Genomic DNA, 27,542 nt, shown 5'->3' with positions numbered 1-27,542 from the left:
TGTACCACACCTGTAGAGTGGGCCGTGTGCTCCCCATACCACAATCTATTAAAAGTTATGGGTCAGGCGAACTCCATGCTACACTTTGGGGTTCTCTAAAGCCTGGTCCATAACACAGTTATACACTGTATCACAGTAGAAACCTCAGATCATGGCAACTACAGATTGATTTTCCTGCCATTGTTGTTCCTTAAACTTGTCGTGAATCTGTGCCAATCATTTGGAAGTTAGTGTATCTTCACATTCTCATTAAGGTCCTTCTGAGTAGATTGGTGAAGAGAGGAACTAAAAAAAGTCTCAACACAAACATGAAAGTAATAAATCTACGATTGATGTCACTGTGAAACAAATGGGTGGAATGTTGCAGTCACCTACTGGTGGATTTCAAGGCGGGGGGAGAGGGGGCTTGTAAAATGCAGCAAATGGCATTACCGACCCACCCGCCCCTGACTGTGTACGAGGGAGCAATGGAGGCCCTTAAGTGGCCAATTAATGGCAAAGTCACACATGAAATGAAATGAAATGAAAATCGCTTATTGTCACGAGTAGGCTTCAATGAAGTTACTGTGAAAAGCCCCTAGTCGCCACATTCCGGCGTCTGTCCGGGGAGGCTCCCCTGCCACTTTTTACGTGTGACAGCGGGACACCCACCAGGTGGGTAGCTCAGCAACTGCAAGGGTTGGTGTCAGGGAATAGAGGAGATACCTCCCTTTGGGGATCCCCTTTGATCATTGGAGGCACCCCTCCCATTCATATTCATACCCTCCTTTAACCTCAACTCTGGTCTTCTCAAATCTGGCTCCCGTACCCCTCACCCCTCGCTAGGGTCTGCCAGACAGGCCTCACTAATATCCTGGACTTCCTCCGATCCCATGCACTAAATTCCTACCTGAACCTAATTCGCTACTCACTGTCTCTGTCTCACTCCAGCGTAGTTGCCTGTCTTCTCACACACCCCTTAGAACAAAGAACAAAGAAAAGTACAGCACAGGAAAAGGCCATTCGGCCATCTAGGCCTGCGCTGACCATGCTGCCCGTCTAAACTAAAATCTTCTCCACTTCCGCGGGCCATATCCCTCTATTCCCATCCTATTCATGTATTTGTCAAGATGACCCTTAAATGTCACTATCGTCCCTGCTTCCACCACCTCCTCCGACAGCGAGTTCCAGGCACCCACTACCCTCTGTGTTAAAAACTTGCCTCATACATCTCCTCTAAACCTTGCCCCTCGCACCTTAAACCTATGCCCCCTAGTAATTGACCCCTCTACACTGGGAAAAAGCCTCTGACTATCCACTCTGTCTATGCCCCTCATAATTTTGTAACCTCTATCAGGTCGCCCCTCAACCTCCTTCATTCCAGTGAGAACAAACTGAATGTATTCAACCTCTCCTCATAGGTAACGCCATAGGTAATGCCCTCCATACCAGGCAACATCCTGGTAAATCTCTTCTGCACCCTCTCTGAAGCCTCCACATCCTTCTGGTAGTGTGGCGACCAGAATTGAACACTATACTCCAAGTGTGACCTAACTAAGGTTCTATACAGCTGCAACATGACTTGCCAATTCTTATACTCAATGCCCCTGCCAATGAAGGTAAGCATGCCATATGCCTTCTTGCCTACCTTCTCCACCTGTGTTGCCCCTTTCAGTGACCTGTGGACCTGTACACCTAGATCTCTCTGACTGTCAATACGCTTCAGGGTTCTACCATTCACTGTATATTCCCTACCTGTATTAAACCTTCCAAAATACATTACCTTACATTTGTCCGGATTAAACTCCATCTGCCATCTCTCCACCAAAGTCTCCAAATGATCTAAATCCTGCTGTATCCTCTGACAGTCCTCATTGCTATCCGCAATTCCACCAACCTTTGTGTCGTCCGCAAACTTACTAATCAGACCAGTTACATTTTCCTCCAGATCATTTATATATACTACGAACAGCAAAGGTTCCAGCCCTGATCCCTGCGGAACACCACTAGTCACAGCCCTCCAATTAGAAAAGCACCCTTCCATTGCTACTCTCTGTCTTCTATGACCTAGCCAGTTCTGTATCCATCTTGCCAGCTCACCTCTGATTCCGTGTGACTTCACCTTTTGTACCAGTCTGCTATGAGGGACCTTGTCAAAGGCCTCACTGAAGTCCATATAGACAACATCCACTGCCCTACCTGCATCAATCATTTTTGTGACCTCCTTGAAAAACTCTTATCCAGTTACTGATCTTTGAAAAGCCCATCTCTTTTATAGACCCTCTGATAAGTGACCAGTTAGTGTAACGCCCTGATACCTCAGTTGTTACCCACCCGCCGTCCCGCTCATGCTTTCGCTTCCCCCAAATCCTTTAATCCCTTTAGCCCCAACAGCTATGCCTAACTCCTCTTGACACACAATGGGTGTGACTTTTCCACCACGTTGTGCCTGGAACCGATTGCTTTGGGAGCATCACGGAAGAGGCCCAAAACGGCTTTGTGCCCAGGCTCAGAACTGTGCTCGAGTCACCCAGCCAGTGGCTCCTGGCACGATTTGGATCACGCCCTCGCTGGGCATGATGTAGGTAATCAGATTTAAATGAGCCATTAGGCTCATTGAATAGAAACATAGAACAGTACAGCACAGAACAGGCCCTTCGGCCCTCGATGTTGTGCCGAGCAATGATCACCCTACTCAAACCCACATATCCACCCTATACCCGTAACCCAACAACCCCCATTAACCTTATTTTTTAGGACACTAAGGGCAATTTAGCCCAGCCAATCCACCTAACCCGCACATCTTTGGACTGTGGGAGGAAACCGGAGCACCCGGAGGAAACCCACGTACACACGGGGAGGAGGTGCAGATTCCGCACAGACAGTGACCCAGCCGGGAATCGAACCTGGGACCCTGGAGCTGGAGCTGTGAAGCATTTATGCTAACCACCATGCTACCATGCTGCTCGCTGGGGGCTTCTGCTAGGGCCGGCGGGAGTGGTGGGGAATGGCCAGGGGAAGGGTTGTGGGGTCGGGGTGGGTGGGTACGCAGTCCAACACGGCCGGCGCCATGTTTCCAGGCGCGACCAGTGGGGGTATAGGCGTGTGCAGCTGCAGCTTGTCAGCACTGTGCATACGCGGTCCGGGACACGCCGTTTCTCGGTTCCACGAGGCACCGGTGCTAGCCCCTCAACATAAGTCACGTTGAATAGCCATGTGTTTCTTCGCACTCGGGGCACTCGGCTCGCTCGGGGACTTTGTTCCCTTTTAGAAAGATCGTGCCCGTAGGCTTTGAAGCCATTTCATTGCACAATTATAGCTTCATCAGTATCGCCATTGAAATGTCAGCACTTTGCTGAAAGTAAAACAACCTATGTTTTGGCAATATCCTTCTCAAAAATTATTCATTCTGATGCTTAATTGACTAATTTAAACTCCTCAGCGAGGTGGGGCAGTCTCCGATCTGGGAAAGGTGTCATCGCCCCTCAGCCGAGTTTCCATCAAGGCCAAAATGCAACCATCAACAATGATTTGGCTTTCACAGGAAGAATAGAAAAGCAGAATAGTTTTTGAAATGGTAAGAAGATAAGTGTTGATGTCCAACGAGGGCTGAGTGTCCTCGTAACGAGAAATTCCAAAGTTAGCATGAAGGCACAACGAGCAATTAAGAAGGCCTTTATTCTATACGGGCTACAGTACAAGTGTGAGGAAATCTTGCTCCAGCAGAAGCCCCACAGCCAAAAGCTGGAGGAGAACCCTACGGGAGCCAGATCGGCACAATGTTGATGGCGGCAAACCACTCCACTCAGAGGGCTGACAGCTCAGCAGCACCACTGGCCGTTGCCACTCAGCGCCAATGACTGGGTACCCTTGAAGATTGGTTGGGGATGCCTGGAAGTAGGCATGGCGATTGGGTATTGGATGGGAAGGACATGGAAGGGTGGAGTCATTAAGTACTAGCAGGGCTGTTGCCAAAGAGCAGCTATTTATGCCATGGATTGTCCTTAAAGGAGGCCCGCAGGGAGGCCGCCAGGTTTCACTTGATGGTCCACCCTTGCAGTGGCAGAGCCTCCTGGCGTGAGCAAAATGCCTGCAGAGGCAGAAAGTGGCCCGCCCTTAATTGGCAACTGAAGTGTTCAATTGGCTTCCCGGCAGGAGACCAACAAGCCATCTTTCCCACCACTGACATTGTGGATTACAGTCCAGCAAAGCCTCCTATTTAAAATTCTCATGACCTGGCCTTTCCCAATTCGTTACACTCCTGCAACTCTACAGTACTCCATGGCCTCGGAATTCCAGAAATCCTGGACTACAATGCATCCCTGATTTCCTTCAATGCACTCTTGCCGATTTGCCTTCAGCTGGAATTCCTAATCTCTGGAATTTCTTCCTTAATTCTCTCAACATCTCTACTACACTTTTAAGATCCTCTTTAAAACCTGGCTTTGGACTGTCACAATATCCCATTAAGTGGCTCAGTTTAGTAACACTCCTGTGAAGCGCTTTGGGCAGCTTTGCTACATTAATAGCGCTACAGAAATAAAAATTGTTGTTTACAGGGGTCTAACCTATTTAACGTCAGAGGGAATATGTAAAGTGTGTTACCAAGAGATCAAGTCACACCAGATCTGCTTAAAATGCTGTTGACGAGGATCTGAATGTTCCGTTATAATAAACAATTTATAACAGCTCTTGCACAAAGCAGAATTCCAAGTTCATTAATTGATCATTCTGAAGGTTGTAATTTAGGTTGCAGCATTTGTTTATAATCTGATGGAACATTTTAATGCAGCAGCTAATGTAAAAGCTGGCAGGCGGCCAGGATACAGAAGGCACACTGTGGATTTTCAACTCTCAGCATACGTTGTGTTTTGCAATTACTTTGCCTGAAATGAAAGCAACAATTTGATTTTGAAAAAAATGAATCTAGTTACAACAATCAACTCAAAAAGATAACAAAAGAACTCATGCAATCTATCAGATCCAAATGGCTGGTATTTTGCGGCAAAATTGGACAATTAATGAACTCAGCAGATCTGGCGGCATCTGTGGAGAGAGAAACAGAGTTAACGTTTCGAGTCCTTGTGGCTCTTCTTCAGAGCTAAAGAGGGAGCAATGTGTATAAGAGGGGGTGTTGTGGGGAGAGCAAAGTAGAAGGTCAGGGATAGGTGGGAGCTCAGAGAGATTGTGTCAAGGCTGTGTAGGAAACAAAACAAAGGAAGTGTTAATAGCACTGAAAAGGACTAGAAAAAGATGCCAAGAATGGCATAAAGGTAAAACGACAAAATAGGAGAACAAAGATCAGTGCTCAGTGAAAGCAAGTGACAAATGGCCAAGTGGAGAAGTGTATGTATGTATATATGTGTGTGTGTGTGTGTGTGTGTGTGTGTGTGTGTGTACGCGCATGTGCCGCATGTGTGTAAGATAGACAATGGTGTGTGAAAGTGTTGAATGTGTGTATGTGAGAAAGAACGGTGTGTGTGTGTGAAAGAGACAGCACGGTGTGTGAAAGAGTTAAATGTGTGCACGTGACAGAGAACAATGTGTGAGAGAGGTGAGTGTGTCCACGAAGGGCGAGTGTGTGAGGGAGAGAGAGGTGAGTGAGTGAGAGAGAGGTGACTGTGTGTGAGAGAGAGAGGTGAGTGTGTGAGAGAGAGAGAGGTGAGTGTGTGAGAGAGAGAGAGGTGAGTCAGTGAGAGAGAGATGACTGTGTGAGAGAGAGAGAGGTGAGTCAGTGAGAGAGAGGTGACTGTGAGAGAGAGAGATGAGTGCATGTGTGAGAGGTGAGTGTGTGTCTCTAGTGTGTGAGAGAGGTGAGTGTGTATGTGAGGTGAGTGCATTTGAGAGAGAGGGGTGAGTGTGTGTGAGAGAGAGGTGAGTGTGTGTGAGAGAGAGGTGAGTGTGTGTGAGAGAGGGGTGAGTGTGTGAGAGATAGAGGTGAGTGCGCATGAGAGGTGAGTGTGTGTGCCTGTGTGAGAGAGGTGAGTGAGTATGTGAGGTGAGTGTGTGTGAGAGAGAGAGGTGAGTGTGTGGATTTGAACTTATTGTCACCTGTACTGAGGCACAGTGAAAAGTATTGTTCTGCGTACAGTCCAGACAGATCTTCAATACATGAAAAAACATAGAACATACGATAGATACACAATTTAAATACATAGACGCAGACATCGGGTGAAGCATACAGAGTAGTACTACTCAGTAGAGAAGATGTGTGGAGAGATCAGTCCAGTCCATAAGAGGGTAATTCAGGAGTCTGGTAACAGCAGGGAAGAAGCTGGTTTTGAATCTGTTCGTGTGTGTTCTCAAACTTTTGTAACTCCTGCCCGATAGAAGAAGTTGGGGGAGAGAATAACCCGGGTGGGAGGGGACTCTGATTATACTGCCCGCTTTCCAAGGCAATGGGAAGTGTAGATCAAGCCAATGGATGGGAGGCGGGTTGGCCTGATAAATTGGGCTGTGTTCCGACGCTCTGTAGTTTCTTATGGCCTTGCACCGAGCAGTTGCCATACCCAGGCTGTGATGCAGTCAGATAGGATGCTTTCTATGGTGCATCTGTAAAAGTTGATAAGAGTCATTGTGGATGTGCCGAATTTCTTTCGTTCCCTGAGGAAGTATAGGCGCTGTTGTGCTTTCTTGGTCGTAGCGTCACTGTGGGTGGACCAGGACAGATTATTGGTGATGTGCACACCTAGGAATTTGAAGCTGTCAACCATCTCCACCTCAGCGTTATTGTGTGTGTATGTGAGAGAACTGAGTGTGTGTGTGTGTGAGAGAGGGTTGTGTGTGTGAGAGGTGACTGTGAGAGTGTGCGTGTGAGAGAGAGGTGAATCTGCCTGTGAGAGGTGTGTACATGTGCTTGTTTTGGGGGTGTGTGTGTGGTGATATGATCTGCATACTTGTCTGCCATTGGGCCAGAACGTCGGCTTACCATTGGCCCTGGTCGGTCATGTGCCTCTCGACCGATTGGCCGATAGGCTGAGTTAACCACGCCTCTATTAACGAGGTATAAATGGTCAGACGCCTGACGATCGTCCCTTTCCATTGTAGACGATCGCAGAGCTGTGTTCTAGTCAATTAAAGCCAGGCTTTGGTAAATCACTCGCCTCGCGTACAATTGATGGTACATCAGTGTGTATGCGCACCTGTGCCTGAAAGGAGAATCCAGCTCTTTAGCAGAACTTCCAGTAATAAATGAATTTGTGAGCAAAAAATCAGAATCGCTCCTCCCGTTGAAAATGACAAAAAGACTTGGAAGCATTTGTTGAATAAGATAAGTTTTTAATTTCAATGAATGTACACATATAAGAAATAGAAAAAGATCTTTATAAATGTGTCTTTGTATGTTTGAACCCATTCAACAATCATCATTGTTTGTGTGGTTTAATGCTTCAATATAATAAGAATTCTTATGGATTCAGTGAGCACTCTTGGGAATTCAAAAAGGTTCCGTGGCTGGAAAGCCTTGACAAAAGTACACCAAATTGTGAAGGAGGTGCAAGTGAAATATTGCTTCACTGAAGGGAGTGTCTGGGGGCCATGAATGCTCAGGAGGGAGGAGGTGGTGGGGGACAGATGTTACCCTTCAACGATTGTAAGGGAAGGTGTTGTGGGGTGATGGAGAAATGGACCAGGGCATCACAGAGGGAGCTCACTGGAGCTCACATCTTCACGCAGACGTCACTGACGGAAATGGCCAAGGATGATCCATTGAATGTGGAGGCTGGTGGGGACAAGGAGAATTCTATCATGGTTCTGGGCTGACATAACCAATAGAAACTAACTTCAAAAATCGTGAATTTCTCACATTTGTGGGAGAAAGATCTTGTGAGGGATTCTGACATTTGCACCTTACATTATATCCTCTCCACCCTTCTAACTATTTGCTTACCCAATAACAAGAAAAGTTGTTAACGTAATGCTGAAACAAATATCCACACACACACCTCACTGACCTTTACTAAGCCCCAATGAAATGGAAAACTAATTGTTTGTTGATGCCTATTTTAAGTTGATGTCAACACACTTGTGTCCGAGGTATTAATTAGCTGAAAGATGTAAATCCACTGCAACCTGTGGTTTAAACATTACTCGTATGCTTCTGTTTAAGAGGTTTAAAACAGCCTTTCCTTTCATGCAATTTTTCAGGATTTTAAGTGCGAACATAGCTGTTAGTTTAATAATGATGATCTGCCAAAGCCAAGAGCTACATAGTCGGCTGAATGCATCAGCTCCTGTGTGTGTTTTATCTGTACTTTCATGTCTATGTAGAATTAATGATGGAAACCTGAGTGTGACCTACATATATCGAGCTTGATTTAAATTATCAGTGGCTTAATGTGTGTTACTTTGTTAAAACCTTGCATAATTACATAATGGCAAGAAACTGCCTTTTGAACTCAGTTGTTGCATTGCGCAGTGCTTAACATGTAAGGATTGAAGGCACTGATTCAAAACAATTGGCATTTTTAGCAGTATTACTGAGGAAGATGTTCTCATTGTGTGTTGCAGCATTGTTTTATTAAGCTCTGAAATCTCAATAAATTCTGCTCTGGTGTAAAACATGTTTCCCGAAGAATCTGGCTTTTAAAAGTAAAACATCTGGAAATTTCTAGGTGGAAATTTAAAAATCAGTTGATCTGTGATTTTGCACCTAAGGAGTGACAGTGAGGTGTAGTCTTCAACAGAAATGGTATAATTAGACTAGGGCACACAGATGCAATACTATTTTGAAAATTACACATAGTTTTATTCATGCGGCTGTTTGGGCAATGAAATAGTGAGTTGCAAGATATGAATTTCTATGCAGTACAACTCAACTACCTGAGAACAAAACCGAGGTGCTGCAGTATAACCACTGACAGAAAATGTATTACAGTGTGACTCACTTACATAATGGGGATCAAAGGGTGACCATTTGGCCCATTGAGTCCCCCTCCCTCTTTCTCAATATACCTGCAGATATTTTTTGCCTTAAAGTATTCGCCCAATTCCCCTTTGAAGGCTCCTATTGGATCTGTATTCACCACCCCATCGGACAGTGCATTCCAAATTCTAGCCACTTATTTTTCTTCAAATTGCCCCTAGTTCTTTTGGCAATCAACTCAAAACCTGTGCCCTTTGCTTGTCAACCCTTCACCCATCGGAAACAGTTTTATTTACTACGTCTAAACCCTTCATGATTTTGAAGACCTCTGTAGAAGGTTTCTCGGGTTTCAGGATTTATAGTGGGTAAACTTGACAAGAAGTGCTTACAGGCAGATTTTTGGGGAAATAATTGGAACATGCGATTTAGAGTAAAATTTTGTGAGGTAAAAGGAAACAGAAAGTGTACTTAATAAATTTGAATTTTATAAATTTGGATGTAGTGTGATAGAGAAAAGAAGTGATAATAAATTTGTACATACATTGATTATGCCACAGTTTTGAATGATATTATGTTAAGGACATGAAGTGAAATGAAAAATGAAATGAAAATTGCTTATTGTCACGAGTAGGCTTCAATGAAGTTACTTTGAAAAGCCCCTAGTTGCCACATTCCGGCGCCTGTTCGGGGAGGCTATTACGGGAATCGAACCGTGCTGCTGGCCTGCTTGGTCTGCTTTCAAAGCCAGCGATTTAGCTCTGTGCTAAACAGCCCCTGCAGTGCAGTGCAGGTTCACCAGGATCATGCTAGAGTTAGGAAACTATCAATGTGAGGAGATACTTGAGATGCTGAATCATTTTCTAGTGCTTTTAAAAGATTAATTCATAGACTGTTGAGGTCTCTGGTAGGGCTCGCATTTATTATCCATCCTAAATTCACCTTTGGAAAGTGATCGAAGAAGAGGCGAGAGATACTTGGACTATTTTTCATTCATTCTCAGGGTGTCAGTGTCGTTGTTAGAACCAACATTTATTGCCTGTCCATAATTGTCCTTAAGAAGGTGATGGTGATGGATGGAGTGCTGCTTTGTCCTGGATGACGTTGAGCTACTTCAGTGTAGTGGAGCTATATTCATCCAGGCAAATGGAGAGTATTTCATCACATTCCTGACTTATACCTTTTAGATGTTGGATTGACTCTGAGGAGTCAGGTACTGTGTTACGTCCTGCAGAACTCCCAGCCGATGACGCTTTCTTGTAGCCACAGTACTTATATAGCTGGTCCAGTTAACTTTTTGTAATCCCAGGATTTTGATGGTGGAGGACTCAGTGATGATAATACCGTTGAATGTCATGGGGAGGTGGTTAGAATAATGGCCCTTGCCCACTAATTTAGCTACCTCCTCACAAGTTTTTAGACGTTTACATGTAGTATAGAAGGAGAGTTGCTGCTTACTTAGATCAAACCGTGGGCAGCATGGTAGCACAGTGGTTCGCACTGTTGCTTCACAGCACCAGGGACCCAGGTTCAATTCCCGGTTTGGGTCACTGTCTGCGGAGTCTGTACGTTTTCCGCGTGCCTGTGCGGGTTTCCTCCGGGTGTTCCAGTTTCCTCCCGCAAGTCCCGAAACACGTCCTTGTTAGGTGAATTGGACATTCTGAATTCTCCCTCCATGTACGAGAACAGGTGCTGTAGTGTGGCGACTAGAGGCTTTTCACAGTAACTTCATTGCAGTGTTAATGTAAGCCTACTTGTGACACAAAGATTATAAAATAATAATAATCGTCTGATGCTTTACGGCACCGAAGACCTAGGTTCGATCCAAGCCGCAGATCACTGTCCATGTGGACTTTGCACACATTCTCCTCGTGACTGTGTGGGTCTCACCCTCCCAACCCAAAGACGTGCAGGGTAGATGGATTGGCCACGCTAAATTGCCCCTGAGTTGGAAAACATTAAAATCCAAGCAAATGATGGTTTTACACGGACTTGCTGACCCAGGGCTCAATCTTGGATATCGGCATCAGCGAGGGGCCGGATCATGGCGTTGGAATCAGCGCCGGGCGCAAACCTGATTTTTTCAATTTCGCTCCAATCTCCACCCAATCGCGATTTTGGTTGGTAATGCCTATGTCTGTGAGCGGTGGTATTGCCTGTGGCTGAGGGTGTGGGACACCCTCAGGCTCACTGAGAGATCGGGGCACCCTTTCAAAACGCCGCTCGAGGAGCCTGACTCACCGCCGCTTTGAGCTCCCCCCTGCTGAAAACATTTCTAACTGTGGGCTAGACAGGGGAGAAACTTCCCAAGGCCCAAGAAAATGACTGAGTGGGGTGAATTCCGGTTTGGATCTCACCCCAAAAAGCCAGCAGGAAACATCCCGAAAACACACCCAAAATGACACCTAAAATGTTGTGGTTGAATCATGTCTAACATTTGGAAATCTTTTGGTTCACTAACAGTCTTCATTGTTGCTTCATAGTGAACTATAAAATAAATGGATGCAAAAAATCTTACTGAAAAATAGGAAAACACCGGCTCAAAGCAGTATAACACCGCAAAGCCACCCAGACAGTTAAATATCCATACTTGTTAATAAACTTTAAATGTTTAACATTTTTAAATTCAAGCTGTGTTTTTATAAAACCCGATTATAGTGTGAATCTAATTTTAAAATGGAATGGGCATTGTTATTTTATTTCTCTGTTAGTGAGTTAGTTAGTGAGGATCTTTGAAATCCTTAATTTACAAAAAAGCCATGATGGTGAGGTTGGGTATTTTTCGTTCATACTGAGCAGAGGGTGAGTTACTGAACTTTAATTAATCTGAGCAAAACAGTAAGAGCTGGTATCAATGGTATGGTCAAGTCGGAATTCACAGTGCATGTTACATTAAACTAGCTTAAAATCCTTGTAGTTTTTTGTGTTCAATTGACAAGTCGGTAATAGTACTTGAATAAAGAAGTAACTAAGGAGATGATCGAGATTACAGTTTCAACTATTTTTCTTGTTTTGTGTTCATATGCTGAATTATTCAAATTGTGCAGTTTCCCTCAAAGACTTCCACAAAGAATCGATCTTCATGTACATGAATAATGAACTGCCTATTTTTATAAACAAGTAATGAATTACCTTTTCTTACTGAAGAGGCAGTTTCCCAATTATTACTCTAAAAATGCTTTAGTAATCAACTGAGACTCTCCTCCACCCCTCCCCCCAACCCCCAAGGTATCTGTATGGGTGGGTGACTATAGAGCTGAGCATCAATTTCAATGTGGTGAGTACAGAATGAGAATTTTAAGACCAGAGGGAAAAACACAATGAAACAAGATTAACTTTTCAAATTTTACTTCACCGCTGGGGATTAGATCATGGTTGGAATTTTCCGGCTGTTCGCTAGCCCCACCAGCAGCGCACACTTGCCTGTGTTTTTCCCGGCCCCATGGAGTGGCTTTAATGGGAATTCCAATTGGCAGGGGCAGGAGCAGAGAATCCCGCTACCAGCGAATGTTGCGCTGCCTCACATTGCTGAGAAATACGCGACTGGGAGGACGGAGAATCCCGCCCAATTTCTACAATACCGCAACATCGCCAATTTCATAGCATCACCATTAAAGATACACAAATAACTATTTCTGTAAGTTTCAGCTCATTCACTTTAAAAATTCTGTTCAGAGATGATCGTATAAGTCTCTGCGGTGCGGATCCATTTTAGCTGATGGTACAGTCTTGTTCTTTGGTGTTTATAGTACGTTTTGTTGCATTTTTCTCCAGAATTGTTACATTTGCGGAGCTATCTGATTTCAGCACTTTTCTTTCTGCCATTAGCTCCCCTCATTATTCGTGATTCCTGCGGCCATTTAAATCACATCATGGAAAATGGTAAAGCTGACGTTTTCTTTGAGGGTTTTGAATGCTTTGCATGATTTAGATGAGGTCACAAAGAACCAAGGAATGAATTTGAAACGGCATCTCAGGCCTTTTGTTCATATTCGTCACTGCCCTCGAAACCTGGTTACTGAAGAATGGTTCTTGAGAGGGGAAATCTAGCAGTCTGCATCCATAACAGTGCATCCCATTTAGAAACACTTCAACAAAAGAGGGGCCAAATGCTGGCAATGGGATTAGGTAGGTAAGTAGGTCAGGTGTTTTTCATGTGTCGATGCAGACTCAATGAGCTGAAGGGCCTCTTCTGCACTGTGTATTTCTGTGATTCTGTGAAATTTCTGGTGCTATATAGATTAAATTATTGATCTCCAATCAATTATCACTGCAAAAGATAATCTATCCTTTGTGCTGATAGAAAGCTGGGCTCTGTTCTAGGTCTGTGCTTTGACTACTGGTCTACAATATTGAGCAGGGTTCTTCCATTAAAAACTTACCTGTTGACAGCAGGTTATGTGGTCAGATGACAAGTGTGTAAAAGATGAACTACGGTTGAATTACTGAGTTTAGGATGACGATATGATTGAATTTATTAAAATGTTGCATGTGTTATTAAGAAATAACCTTCTTTAGCTCAGTATAGAGGCAGCTTTTGAAATATTGAGCCAATCAATGGCTAGATGCTCCAGTCCCAGTCGTGCCACCGAGAGCTGTGGGCACTGTTGGCACTGCACCCGGGTGCTGTCGGGGGTCGCCCGAGGTTGACGGGGCCAGTCAGCCAGCGGGAGTGATGGTGAGAAAAGGGGTGGGGTATTATTGCAGTGGTGCCTCCGTACGTTACAGAGTGTATCCCCTCCCCAACCACCACCATCACCCACTGACCCCGCAGGGTGGCCGCCAGATTCACCAGGTGTTATCCCCAAATGGCAGAACGAGAGCAGAGAGATTGTGCTAGAATTGTATAAAACACAAATTAGATTGCAGAGAGGGCAATAATCAGGGCCCATTGATTTAAAAGAACTGGTAAAATGATTAGAAGGGATTGGAGTAATGTTTCTCCCCAGAGGGTGATCAGTGATGGAGATGCCTGAATCGGTGGTAGAGTGTTAGATCCGAGGTAAGCAGCTATGCATAAACAGTAGTTTGGAAAAGCGCAAAGAGGTTTATTACTAATTACAGTTAAACACCACCATTCCTCGGAGGGTCTCGTTCCTCGTTGGCCTGGGGCTCGTGTACCGCACTGGAGAACGGCTTTTGAGTGATGACCGCTGAGACGGAGGCACCGTGTCCATCTCCGTCTCTGACTCAGAGCTGAGTAAATCCTCATCCAACATCTCGGCGTCCTCAGCTGGGGGGGGGGCTTGGTCCGTGGCCACAAACAGCGGTGATGGTGATACGGGCGGTAGGGTCAGCGACAAGCCTGATGGAGCTGAGACCGCAGTGGGAGGGAGAGCAGACAGCTCGGCGGGAAGCCCGGCACACGGCCCCAAAGGCAATCCACATGACGACTGGATTCCCGCCCTCATGCCCTGACCTTGCAGGATACTGGCCGTGTAGCTGCCAAGATGGCACCAGGGACCCAAACGGTCCCATCGCTGAGGTTTCGGTCATGCAGAGCGTCGCCGGGAGCGAACTTGCGGGCCAGTGGACGCCGACCAGCATCCTGGCTCCGGCAGACCCTCCCCCCTAGATTGGGGATCGGGATTACCAAACTCAGGTGTGTGTGGAGTTGGCCGCCCACCTTAAATGTTTGGTCCGCTATCTCGACCAGTGGTTTTGAAGCCGGGTGGTAGGGAGCAGTCCACACATATCGCAACTTGTTGGTGGAGGTGAACGCCACGAACATAAACGGCGTCACATTATCAGAAACCAATACCTTGGGAATTCTTTGTGTGCGTAGTTTTTCCACAGTGACCTGGGGCGGTTGTCGCCTGCACGCACAACCTCCGGCCACTTAGAGTGAGTGTCCACCAGGACGAGGAACATGGCCCCTGGGAAAGGCCGCAAAGTCGACATCAACCCGGGCCCAAGGCCTTCTGCGCTATCCCCAGGGGTGGAGCAGGGCTGCTGGGGTTACTCTTTGGTGAGCCTGACATTGGGGGCATCGCTGGACTACCTGTTCAATGTCTCCGTCAATGCCAGGCCACCATTCATAGCTCCGGGCTATCATCTTCATTTTAGACACGCCCAGCGTTGGACACCTACTACGAGCACCGCACGCCCAGGCTCGGGGACCACCACGCGAGAGCCCCACAAAAGCACGCCATCTTCAATGCACAGTTCTTGCATCTTCCCTTTGCCAGGCTCCAGGTCCTCAGGCAGAGCCTGATGTTGGACCCCATACTCCACCACGTGCCTGATACGAGAGAGTTGTGGGTCGGTCTGGGCCCAGCCACGGATGCGGGATGCCATGACTGGTAGTGAGTCCATGAAATGGAGGGCAGCTATGACCTCATCGGCCAAGGTGGAAGAAGGTGGCTTAGTGGGCAGCGGTAAATGGCTCAATGCATCACCATGGGGTATGTGAGTTTCGCAGCGGTATTCCAATATGTAATCATACACTGCCAGTAACAGCACCCAGTGCTGGACATGGGTGGAGACGAAGGGAGGAATTACACAATCCTCTTTGAAGCACCCCAGAAGGGGCTTGCGGTCTGTCAGAACCAAAGTACCACAGGACATAGGAGCAGAATTAGGCCACTCGGCCCATCGAGTTCCACAGATTCACCACCCTCTGGCTGAAGAAATTCATCCTCTCTGTTGTAAAGGATCGTCCCTTCAGTTTGAGGCTGTGGCCTCGGATTCTAGTTTTTCCTACAAGTGGAAACATCCTCTCCACGTCCATTCTATCCAGGCCTCGTAGTATCCTGGACGTTTCACTAAGATCCCCCCTTATCCTTCTAAACTCCAGCGAGTAAGACCCAGAGCCCTCAACCGTTCCTCATATGTCAATTTCTTCATTCCAGGGATCATTCTTGTGAACCTCCTCTGGACCCTTTCCACGGCCAGCACATCCTTCCTTTGATACGGGGCCCAAAACTGCTCACAACACTCCAAATGGGGTCTGACCAGAGCCTTATACAGCCTCAGAAGTACATCCCTGGTCTTGTATTCTAGCTCTCTCGACATGAATACCAACATTGCATTTGCCTTCCAAACTGCCGACTGAACCTGCATATTAACCTTAAGAGAATCGTGAACAAGGACTCCCAAGTCCCTTTCTGCTTCTGATTTCCTAAGCATTTCACCCGTAGATGTACTCATGGAATTTTTTAATGATGAATTCTACGATCAGTCCTTCTTTCTCTACTTGAACGTACCGTTTCACCGCATTGGCCAATGTCCTGCCCTGAACCATCTTCCATTATGTGGGCTAGCACAGCCCTGTCGCCGTAAGGGCTGTGTCACAGGTCAGTAAGAGTGTCCTCGAGGGGTCAAGGTGAGTAAGCAGTCCTGTAGAGAAAAGCTGCTGTTTTACTCTGACAAATGCTGCTTGTTGCTTAGGGCCCCACACCCAGAGCTGTCCTTTCTTTAGTCACCTATGTTGTGTCCAACCCCTGGAGGAACTTTCCATAAACAGCCCCAGGAAACCCGAAGTTCCATTTGTCTCCTGGCACTGAGGCTAGGCGGATGGCCTGGATCCTCTCCCCCATGGGGTGCAGACTATGGTGGTCCATCCGGTACCTGAGGTACATTACTTCAGCTGTGTTGAAGACGCATTTCTATCGCCGGAGGCAGGTGCCAGACAAAGCGCTGTAGCACTTCTGCCAAGTTGCAGAGGTGCTCTAGGTCGGACGAACCGGTTATCAACACATCATCTAAGTAGACCGCCACATGCAAGATGTTTTTTATGATCTTCTGAAACTTTGCACACGCTGGGGAGGCGCTGAATGGTAGCCGGATATATTCGTAGAGTCTCCGGTGTGAGTTGATGGTGTCGGGGGCAAGGACCAGTTGGAGATATGCATGGTTCATGTATAGCTTGGTGAATGTAAGTCCACCACTGAGCTTGGCATACAGATTCTCGCTCCTAGGGACTGGATAATGGTCTAAGAATGATATCCAGTTTACTGTAATTTTATATTCACCGCTGAGGCACACCGACCTGTCAAGCTTCATCACCGGTACGACCAGCACCGCACATTCGGAAAACTGTACCAGTCTGATGATCCCCAGATTCTCCATGCGGTCCAACTCCGCATCTACCTTTGGACACACGGCGTATGGAACGGGGAGGGCATGGAAATAGCGCGGCTCAGCCATGGGGTCCACGCTTATTCGGGCAACGGCCCCACCGATGGTCCCCAAACCTTCCTGGAATATGGTTAGAGATCTGGCCAACATGCCTTTGCGGCCATGGGCGTATTTGGCAACCCCTCTGCCAGTCCAAGCAAAAGTGCCGGAGCCAGTCGTGCCCCAACAAGCTCGGGCCGCTCCCATGTACAATGACGAATAGTAAATTGGCTGATTGGCGAGGACAGTGGTCATGCCCGCAATCACCAGGGGCTCCCCATGTCAATCTCTCACCTTGCGTTAGTATCATAGATTAACATAGATTAACATAGAACATACAGTGCAGAAGGAGGCCATTCGGCCCATCGGGTCTGCACCGACCCACTTAAGCCCTCACTTCCACCCTATTCCCGTAACCCAATAACCCCTCCAAAATTTTTGGTCACTAAGGGCAATTTATAATGGCCAATCCACGTCTTTGGACTGTGGGAGGAAACCGGAGCACTCGGAGGAAACCGATGCAGACACGGGGAGAACGTGCAGACTCCGCACAGAGACCCAAGCCGGGAATCGAACTTGGACCCTGGCGCTGTGAAGCCACAGTGCTAGCCACTTGGGCTACTGTTCTGCCCTGGAGAGTGAGCGGATGAATTTCGAATTGTACGCTGTTGAAGGTATAGCAGATAAGGTCAGACATGGCAGTCCCTGTATCGAGTTCCATGCGGGTTGTGTGGCCGTTCATCTGGAGTGAGATTTGGATGGGCACGATCCGTTGGACCGCTACGCAATATAGTTATTGGTTGTTCGCCATTGTCTTCCATGTAGTGGGTGGGGCGGTCATGCCACCTTCTGTGCCCAAGATCTCTATGTCCCGCTGCAGGTCAGTTCCTGCGGCCTGTACCGGCATCACGCCCCTTGCCTGTAGGTGCTCCAGTGCTGGGGAACGGTTTCTTGGGTCATAGTGGGCTGTGCGTGGGGTCTGTTGTGATGCCCTAAACTCAGCACCGCCATCCCCTGTAGTTCTTGGACTCCCTGATCAGAGTGCTCCCTGGATACTGCAATTTCCATGGCTTTTTGGAGGTTTAAATGAGCCTCGGCTAGCAGTTTTCTTTGCGTGGCTACATCGCGAATCCCACATACTAACCGGTCGCTTAATGTTTTGCCCAGGGTTTGGCCAAACTCAGAGGTCTCAGTTAGTTTCCTGAGGCGTGCCAGGAATTCGCTGATATCTTTACCTTGGGTCTGGGTGGCCATGTGGAAACAGATGCTCCCCTACCAAGGTTACCAGGGAGGCGAATGAGCGGGTTTCCAGATGGACCAGTTGGGTTTGGCTTTTTGTAATGCTGTGCTTGGGCCCCCACAAGCTGTCAGTAAGGTAACAGGTTTTCCCTCGTTGCCAATAATTAGTGCGGAAGTACTGCATCCTCTCGATGTACTGACCCAGTCATCCATACCTGCATTGAATGGCTCTCACCTCCCGATGTGTGGCATGGTGATGGCTCCCAGTGGGCCTGAAAAGGCATAGACGAGGTACACTAGGCACGTAGCAACCGGTGTCAACGGCAGCTCCTCTGAATCCTCGTCGCCAGTGTTAAATCCGAGGTAAGCAGCCATGCATAAACAGTACTTTGGAAAAGCATAGAGAGGTTTATTACTAATTACAGTCAAACACCACCATTCCCCGGAGGGTCTCATTCCCCGACCTGCACCCAGGTCAGGAATTTTATACTCGAGGGGCTACTCCTGTTAAGGGGAAGCCCCACCCCATTACCGGGAAAGTTCATATTCGCGGAGGGCATAGGAAACCTATTTGTTCCTGTCCTGTGATCTCTGCTGGGATTATAACACTAAGGCAGACATTGCATTTTAAAACAAAACATAGCTATGAACTTGAAATGTTGCAACTTATAGGGCTGCTGATGAAGAATTGTAAGGTGGAACTGGATAACTCTCTCAGCTGGTGGGTCTTGAGTTCTCGTTGCTGAAGGTGTCCCTGGAGGGAGATGGTAAACAATGGACTCAAGCTATTACCTCAGTGTTGGGAATAGAAAGAGACATGCGGGTGAGGGGCCCTTTGCTACCCAACATATATCCATTAGGATCTAACTCAAAAGTTAATTAGCTCTCTGTGATTAAATCCCATCATGACTGTGGTTCCTTGGATTTCCTCATCCCTATAGAGTTTCTGTAGGGTATGCCTCTTGACAGTTAACTGGAAATTAGCGTATCACTTTGAATGAAGTGACTGCACTGTGCAAGCCCCTTGATAATAAGGACACAAGGCTGATTGGTTGCAGGAAGTGCTGAGGAACAACACAGGGCTTCATTGTAAAGGCAAAAAGAGAATAAATAACTGTCTTTGTTATTTTAAATCCAAGGTACTAGGTTTCCATTTGTCTTGTAAACACAGACGAATTGTAGAATAGATTGCCAGGAATTTTTCAGTTACAATTTATTTCCAATGGCACAATGCGACAGCAGATTATGTTATTCTTTACAAGGTTTACCTCATCATTTTAGAAGTCACATTTTGCGTTTATTGAAGCTGTTTTCCATCATTACGTTTCTTGTTTTGCAGTTGAAAAACCTGAGTTTCGAAGAGTTGCAGATGAGGTTGAGTGCACTGGATCCAATGATGGAACGTGAAATTGAGGATCTGCGCCAAAGATACCAGGCCAAACGGCAACCCATCCTGGATGCCATGGATGCGAAGAAACGAAGACAGCAGAACTTCTAGCTGAATTCATTAGACATCCAACTCTCATTCAACAGAACCTACCCAAACTACCCTGGGTAACGTGGCCTGTAATCTATCTATATCGTCAGCAATGCACTCTCTAATTTCTTTTTGTAGTGCCTGGGTGATTAAGTGCACGGGGCTTTTACTCTTTGCAAGAATAGTAACTTAAAGGGACTGACTTGGCCTGCGATGGAACTTTTGGGTTGTTGCGTAGCCACTCGCCTACGCAGCTCAGAAGAAGCATTGACTGTCAGAACAATTAATGAACCAAAAAAACTTAAACACTGGTAGCATCATGTTAATTATGATCTGCAGTTCATCCCATAGGCATTGAAGCAAACAGTTTTAATAGCAATGCACTGTATGCCCATTTTTTTTTCATCTCCACAGCTTAGAACTATAGGAAGTAATTGCAAATCAGTTTGGAACAAAACACATCATTGACTGAGGCAATTGCATTAGACACCCCAAATACAAAAAGGATGGCAATGCCACATTAATTGTGACCAGCTCAAAATACCAGATGCATTGCATGCTGATTGAGCATGCTCAGGTATCAAGAAATACCAGTAAACATCTCAAAAGATTGAAATATAACCTGAATTGCAAACTAGGTAGTATTCTTTGACTCCCCAGATCAACTTCTTAATCCACCACAGATTTGTTGAGTGTGTGTCAATTTGTCATGATCATAATCCTTTACATGTAAAAACAGGACTTCTGCCAAATAACATGTATACGCCCAATATTATGCTTTTATGTTGCGAGTAATTCCACAATGTGCTGAAGCTACTGCCATTTTGTAATCTGCCTTCCAATTTTCGACAACCAATGGCAGTTCTGAAGTATCTGAGTGTAGATGCACACATGCACAGTTGTTCAACGGTCACAATATGACTAAAGCTTCAGGCTCTGGACATGCCCCACTTTTGGGAGAGGCCCAAATGACATTCCTGACCTGTGCAGGAAGGTTAAACAGTCACAACTGCTTGTGCCAATGTACCAGATTGCCACGCAGCACCTCATGCCACTGGTAGCAACTATTTGCTTAATGTCAGCAGTGTTTATCTTTTGTGGTACAGAGAGAAGCCACTTGTTAAAAGATAACGCTTCGTGTTACCGAACATATTCACCTCACTTTGATTGTATTAGAGCAAAGAGTCAGGGCTGCTTCTAGCAAGAACACTGTGATGTGAGTGCATGTAGTTGCATCCACTACAGCTAAAAAGAACATTTTAATTCTGCTGGACCTGCTAGATCTCTTTAATGTTGACTGACCATGTGCACACCCGATGTAATATATTTGGGCAGGCTTACTGATAAAAGCAGACTTTGACCCACAAACACTTTAACACTAAACCAATACAGAGCAATTGGTATTGCATTAACCACTGCCACTGATTCATGCAAGACAAGACCGAATGCTTCATTGCCCATCTTTAAAGTGTACTAGGACTAGATTCTCAGAGCACCCAACCATGTTAAAGATTGTGGTGGTCTTATTTTAAAGTAAATACTAATTTTGTTAGTGCACATGAGTACTTGAAGAAATCAGCAGATGCCAATTTTCTTGTTTTTATTGTATCTCAATGTCTTTTTAAAAGTTTATTTCTTAACTTATTAGTCTCACATTTAGTGTGCATATCAAGTTGAGCCTCATCCTCATAGCAGCAGGCTGTAAGTCGATGCACTGACTGGATTGACTTTGTTAACCTAAGAGGAACTTCCTATGTTGTAGATGCTCAACAGAAACGTAAGACATTAATGTTTTTCAACTAAACGCTGCTGATTTTTCTTACTCTATATGTGCTATTTTGCAAGAGTCACTTTCCGAAATATTGGCGCCTTAAACATTTGGTGTGACATTTGTAAACAAGATTTTATGAAATTTCCTTTCAGTTCCATATATAAACGTAACATTTGATTGACCACCCCTTCTAAACATCGAGTCCCATCCCTGTACCAGTTGGAAGTTCGGGGGGGTGTCCAAATAAGCTCATCTATAACCATTACTTAATTTTATAAATAATATAGTTATTGTTCATTCATCCTTTAAAACGTTGCTGATAATTTATTCAGCGCAGGGTCTTACCCACTGGGACTTGTCTAGATCATTCAACGCCATAGGTGGATTCTGCCACCTGTTATACCACCTCAATGCCCAATGGGTTTACCAAGCCATTATATAATCTTAGAATCTTAGTATTTGTACAACCATGACGTATTCATTTTGTTAAAGGGGAAATTGACACTGGATGCTTGAGCTTGACAACAGTGAGCTGACATTAATTTATCAATCGTCAACTAAGATTAGTTTGGGGAGTAGCTCTAGAAGTTAGATTATTTATCTATTTGTGCTGTATTGCAATTAATTATATCTCACAGTCTAGAGTTTTGGAAGTCAAGGCAAGAATGATGAGCACTTGGATTTTAAGCTAAGGTTGGTCTGATCATTGGACTGCACTCCTAAACTAGTCTGATTATTCCAGACTCATAATTCTCTTTGATTACTTTACATGCTGCTCCTCTAGAATCCTTAACTCTTATGCAACTACATGCAGCATTGGGTGCTGTATTCAGATGTGCTTTCAGATGAAGATTAAAACTCTTATGTAAACATTGTGCTGCATCATGATAGAAGAGGAACTAGACTAGATTTCTTGGAAATTGGACAGACAATACTAAATTGACTATGCCAAAGATGAAGGCTTTTGTTTGTGTCCACCGAAAAGTCAATGAAGTCTACATACATTCCTATTTGAAAATTATTATTCAGATTATAATTTAAAATGTTAAAGCTCTTTCCATCGAGAAACTTTGATTGCACAGATCGCCGTAGATTACCTTTCAGTGCCTTTTCAATAAGTTAAGGTGATTAATGTATTTTGTTTCAAGTTGGGAAGAACTGATAAAATGTGACGCTGCTGAAAATCTCTGGAAAGGACATGCATTAAAGAACAATAATGAAATGAACTGAAAATCGCTTATTGTCACAAGTAGGCTTCAAATGAAGTTACTGTGAAAAGCCCCTAGTCTCCACATTCCGGCGCCTGTTCGGGGAGGCTGGTACGGGAAATAAACTGTGCTGCTGGCCTGCCTTGGTCTGCTTTAAAAGCCAGATCTCTAGCCTTTGATAAGCTCAATAATTACTGAGTTCGGTGAAATTATATCCAGCCTGAGAACTGAGTGATTTGCACATTGGCCAGTGTACCCACCAGTGCAGGACACTCTGAAAAATATAGGATGGGATTCTCCGCCCTGCGCAGCCGCCGGCAGCGGGATTCTCCATCCTGACAGCCGCCTAATGGGGTTTCCCATTGTGGGCAGCCTCACACCATCGGGAAATCCCTGGGTGTTGGTACGCTGCCGGTGCAATGGAGAATCCAGCCAGCGGAGAGTCCAGCCCGTATCTCTCACTATTACAAACGCAATGTGAAGGTTGACAAACTGTTGTATTGAAGGTTAAATTGAGGAAAAAGTACAATCCACTTTCACATATATATAGGCAGGATTCTCTGCAGCCTGACGGTGTAATTGAATCCAGTTTCATGCCATAATCGAGCCCGGCGCTGGTCCGGCGCCGAAAATCAGCGCCGCCGCGGAGTACGGTGTGCAGCCATGGGCCCATGGCTAGAGCTCGCTGGCCAAACCTCCGCTCCCGACTAGCCGAGTTCCCGACGGCGTGGAACTAACCACCTATTGCAGGCCAGGATGAGTCAGTCCGCGGCCGCCCTGCTCGGGGACGGGTGCATCGGATACCAGGGGGGGCCTTATAGGCAGCCAAGGATTAGATATGCCGGGTTTTAGGCTTGGGCGTACGGTAGATCGGGGAGGTTTATTTTATTTTGTCTGGCTCCGCGATCCGATTCCGCCATGGAGCATGGCGCGGCTGCTGGAGGTTGCTGCCTTGCGCATGCGCGGCCTCTGACCCGGAAGTGCGGGGGCTCTTATCTGCTGTAAAAGCTGCGAGATGCAGGGCTTAGAATTCTTTTAACTTTTTTGAAGGAACTTCGGGAGTAAACCTCCACCGTTTTTAGGCTGGCAGCAGACAGACATAGTCTCATTTTGGGAGAATCCAGCCCATAGCTTTTGCCATATCACAATGTCAACTATAAGAGATGGCCATGCTAAAATAGTTTCACCGTTTGCTAAATGTAGAATCCCTGAAAGGTTGAGTTATATGTAAACCTTTTGAAGATTTTGTTTAAGCATACGTCTCACATCCAAAATGATTTTAAAATGGGAAAGCTTCTATTTTATTCAGAGTTATGGTTAACTAGAGCCTGTCCATGTGATTATACTGCAGTATTGTCTTCTGCACTTTATTTTTAAGAATGTAGTTTCCGTTTCTTTTTTTGTAAGTGACGAAACATGCTACTTTCTCAATAATTAATACCAACAGTAAAGAAATGAACCTTTCAATCGTAACAGCTGTCAGTGTGGCTTTAGACGTAAGACATAAAACTTTACATCGATTAGTGCAGTGTGCTGTCAAATGCTTTGCATGTGCTGATGGCTTTACTACATTGCAGAGACCTTTCGGCAGATTCTAGCTAAAGACTTGAGAAAGGATTAAACAGATATGTTGATACAATGAGATGAAGTAAGTTGTGATGAGGCTCATGTGGAGCATAAAACACTGGCATACACGTGTTGGGCTGCATAACCTGTGTTTCTGTGCTATGAGTCTGTGTAATTATGATTGTGTACTGTTCTGTCAGGAGCCAACCTAACTCCTGCCCACACACTTGCCTTCCGCTGTCTTATGAATTTCTGTCCTGATCTCATCAGACTGAAAACGTCTGACAGTCCAAAGAAAAGTGGCATCAACGTTAAACATTTGTGTCTGTTAGCTCTTCAAATGAATGCAGATGTTCAGAGTTTCCCCAAGTCCATGCGGGAAACTATTTTGGCTCCTAACATCTGCCGATTTACCGTGTTAGTTCCCCATGGTGATGGGGCGTTTCACTTATACTGCTTATGTGCAAGAGAATTTCATAACTCACTAATAAACAGTCAGAACCAATTGTCCTCAGTTAGAAAGCACTGCTACTGACTTGAATGATAAATGTATTTATCAGTGGTGTTGTCAATCTTTCTCTGAACCTAAATGTTGGATGTAAAAAAACAATAATCATTGGGTATGCTTGTGTTATTTTCAGCCGGAAGTTGGATGCAATACTTTGAATTTTGTACGTTCATTTCCTTAATATGGGACACTAACTTATTTTATGATGCGTAATTTCCAATCTGTCACAATAAAATGAATCAATATCAACAGTAGCCAGATGTTTTATGATTGATATTTATATTTTGTTACGATCCCCACAGAGACAGATACTTTAAAAAAGATATTTGATTTTCCAGTAACCAACCGGATGATCGTGCGACAAGATTTCAAGTTTTAAAACTTTTACTGTTACAAACAAGCTAGAAATTGCCTTGACTAAACACTATTTTTGGAGGCATTTTAAACTTTTGGAAGAAATAAGTGGATTTTTAAGAATTGTGCAGAACTCTCATGGAACTCTCCCTGATTCAGCATTCATTTCTTATTCTCTTCTGGAGAAAACAACATAAACAATTCCACAGAGTCGGGGACCAAGGTAAGATAGAGATAAAAGTCACAAAGATTGTGACCCTGCAGTGAGGTCTCTTGGCTCTACAAACATTCCTGAACTGAAAGCAGAACGCCTGCTGACACCCTTTGTACCCCAGTGGCCTCAAACCAAGGTATTGAATGAGGCCGGGTGAGGTGACCACTCTGACGTCTTGTTGCCTGTCCCGTATCTATTTGTCCGAAGGGTTTGAACAGTTGGTTTGAGCAGGCACTGGGTAAGTTACCAGACCCCCAGAAATAAAGAACATAAACCAGTGTTCGTCAGGCAACAGTCCTTGTCAGGGGGCAGTCCTCGTCCAGCAGCTGCTATGTTCAGATGGAAGATATGGACCGGGAAAGAGTAAGGAAGGCGGGAGTTCCCACACAGTTTGACTAGAGAGAAGGATCTTGCTATCACAAGCTACTGAGATTAACCCACCCTGTGACAACCATCCAGTTGTCTTCTGCATTCAGTGTCATGGGTTGTGAACTTTTCTTGCCTATTTAGTTAATGTGTCATATCAAAACTGTTACTTCTTAATAAACTACCTGAAAATTACTTTTGAATACTCGTGGCTCCCGAACCCAAAATCTTTCCGGTCTGTTATGGGCCAGGGTTTAGAAAACTCCAAAGTGTATCAAAGTATACCTGACCCACGACTTTTAATAGATTTTGGCTATGGGGAGCACCAGAGTCCACTCTCCAGGTGTTATGCAACAAAGACCTTAAGTATTTTTAAAACAAAATAATGTTTATTCTGTGAGCCCAGTTAACATTTTATAAACACAAAGTAAACATCTGATCAACTACCAACGCACGTAACCCCACAGATACAATACTCTATAGGTAACCCTTAATACCTTTCCTAGCAACATGCATAAGTTTTTTTTAAAAATAATTTTTATTAAGGTTTTCACAAAATATAAGCAGCAAAACAATATTAACAAAACAACCATGGTAAAAACCCAAGAACAACAACCACCCAACTACAAAAGCAACTACTAAAACACAAAAAAAAAGCAAGCAACAAAAAGGAAATAGATAACACCCACCACATCCAACAAACCCATGAACACAATTCTCCCTCCCACCGAACCAAACCCCCCCCCGGGTTGCTGCTGCTGCCGGCCTATTTCCCTACCGTTCCGCCAGGAAGTCCAGGAAAGGCTGCCACCGCCTAAAGAACTCCTGTACTGATCCCCTCAGGGCAAATTTCACCTTCTCCAATTTGATGAACCCCGCCATATCATTGATGCAGGCCTTCACGCTTGGGGGCCTCGCATCCTTCCAGTGAAGCAAGATCCTCCGCCAGGCTACTAGGGACACAAAGGCCAGAACACCAGCCTCTTTCGCCTCCTGCACTCCCGTCTCCACTGCAACCCCAAAAATTGCGAGTCCCCAGCCTGGCTTGACCCTGGATCCCACCACCCTCGACACCGTCCTTGCTACCCCCTTCCAAAACTCCCCCAGTGCTGGGCATTCCCAAAACATATGGGCGTGGTTCGCTGGGCTCCCCGAGCACCTAGCACACATGTCTTCACCCCCGAAAAACCTACTCGTCCTCGCCCAGTCATGTGGGCCCTACGCAGTACCTTGAACTGTATGAGGCTAAGCCTCGCACAGGAAGAGGAGGAATTCACCCTTTCCAGGGCATCCGCCCACGTCCCCTCCTCAATCTCCTCACCCAGCTCCTCTTCCCATTTACCCTTCAGCTCCTCCACCGAGGCCTCGTCTACCTCCTGCATTACGCGGTATACGTCCGAAATCCTCCCTCCTCCAACCCACACCCCCGAGAGCACTCTGTCCCGTACCCCACGTGGGGGCAGCAGAGGGAACCCCTCCACCTGCCGCCTGGCAAACGCCCTAACCTGCATGTACCTAAACATGTTCCCGCAACATCCATAAGTTAAACCCTTGTTAACAAAGACAGTAGGATTAAATTCTCTACAGAAGCAGGTATTTCTTTGAAATCATCAAGTGAGCTGAAGACATTCGTTAGCTTGTCGAAAGAGATCATTACACATCTGCTTGCCTTGAATACAGCTCTCCAACTGAAAACAAAAACAAAAGCAGAGCCACAAAGCAGCTTTTCAGCTCAAAACAAAGTAAACGAAGTAAAAGACAGAAAAACAGCCCAGCTCCACCCACACGCTGACATCACTGCAGCTATTTGATAAACATCCATTCTTAAAGGTACATGACAGTTCAACAGAATTTTACTTTTCAGATGAACAAAAATACCCCA

At 45.5% G+C, this 27,542-nt stretch overlaps 1 protein-coding gene across 1 annotated transcript in view; it reads left to right on the top strand.

Moving 5' to 3' along the window:
- stk3 (serine/threonine kinase 3 (STE20 homolog, yeast)) overlaps positions 1–24,980 on the top strand; it is a 448,024-nt gene extending 423,044 nt beyond the window's left edge. Inside the window, exon 11 of the mRNA XM_038808612.1 lies at positions 19,536–24,980. Coding sequence (XP_038664540.1) covers positions 19,536–19,694 — 159 coding nt within the window. The 3' untranslated portion in view covers positions 19,695–24,980. The remainder of the gene's footprint in view (positions 1–19,535) is intronic.
- The last annotated feature ends 2,562 nt before the right edge of the window (positions 24,981–27,542 follow it).

Source organism: Scyliorhinus canicula, chromosome 10, assembly GCF_902713615.1.
Source record: "Scyliorhinus canicula chromosome 10, sScyCan1.1, whole genome shotgun sequence".
Lineage (NCBI taxonomy): Eukaryota > Metazoa > Chordata > Chondrichthyes > Carcharhiniformes > Scyliorhinidae > Scyliorhinus > Scyliorhinus canicula.
This window is presented reverse-complemented; position numbering and strand designations above follow the sequence as displayed.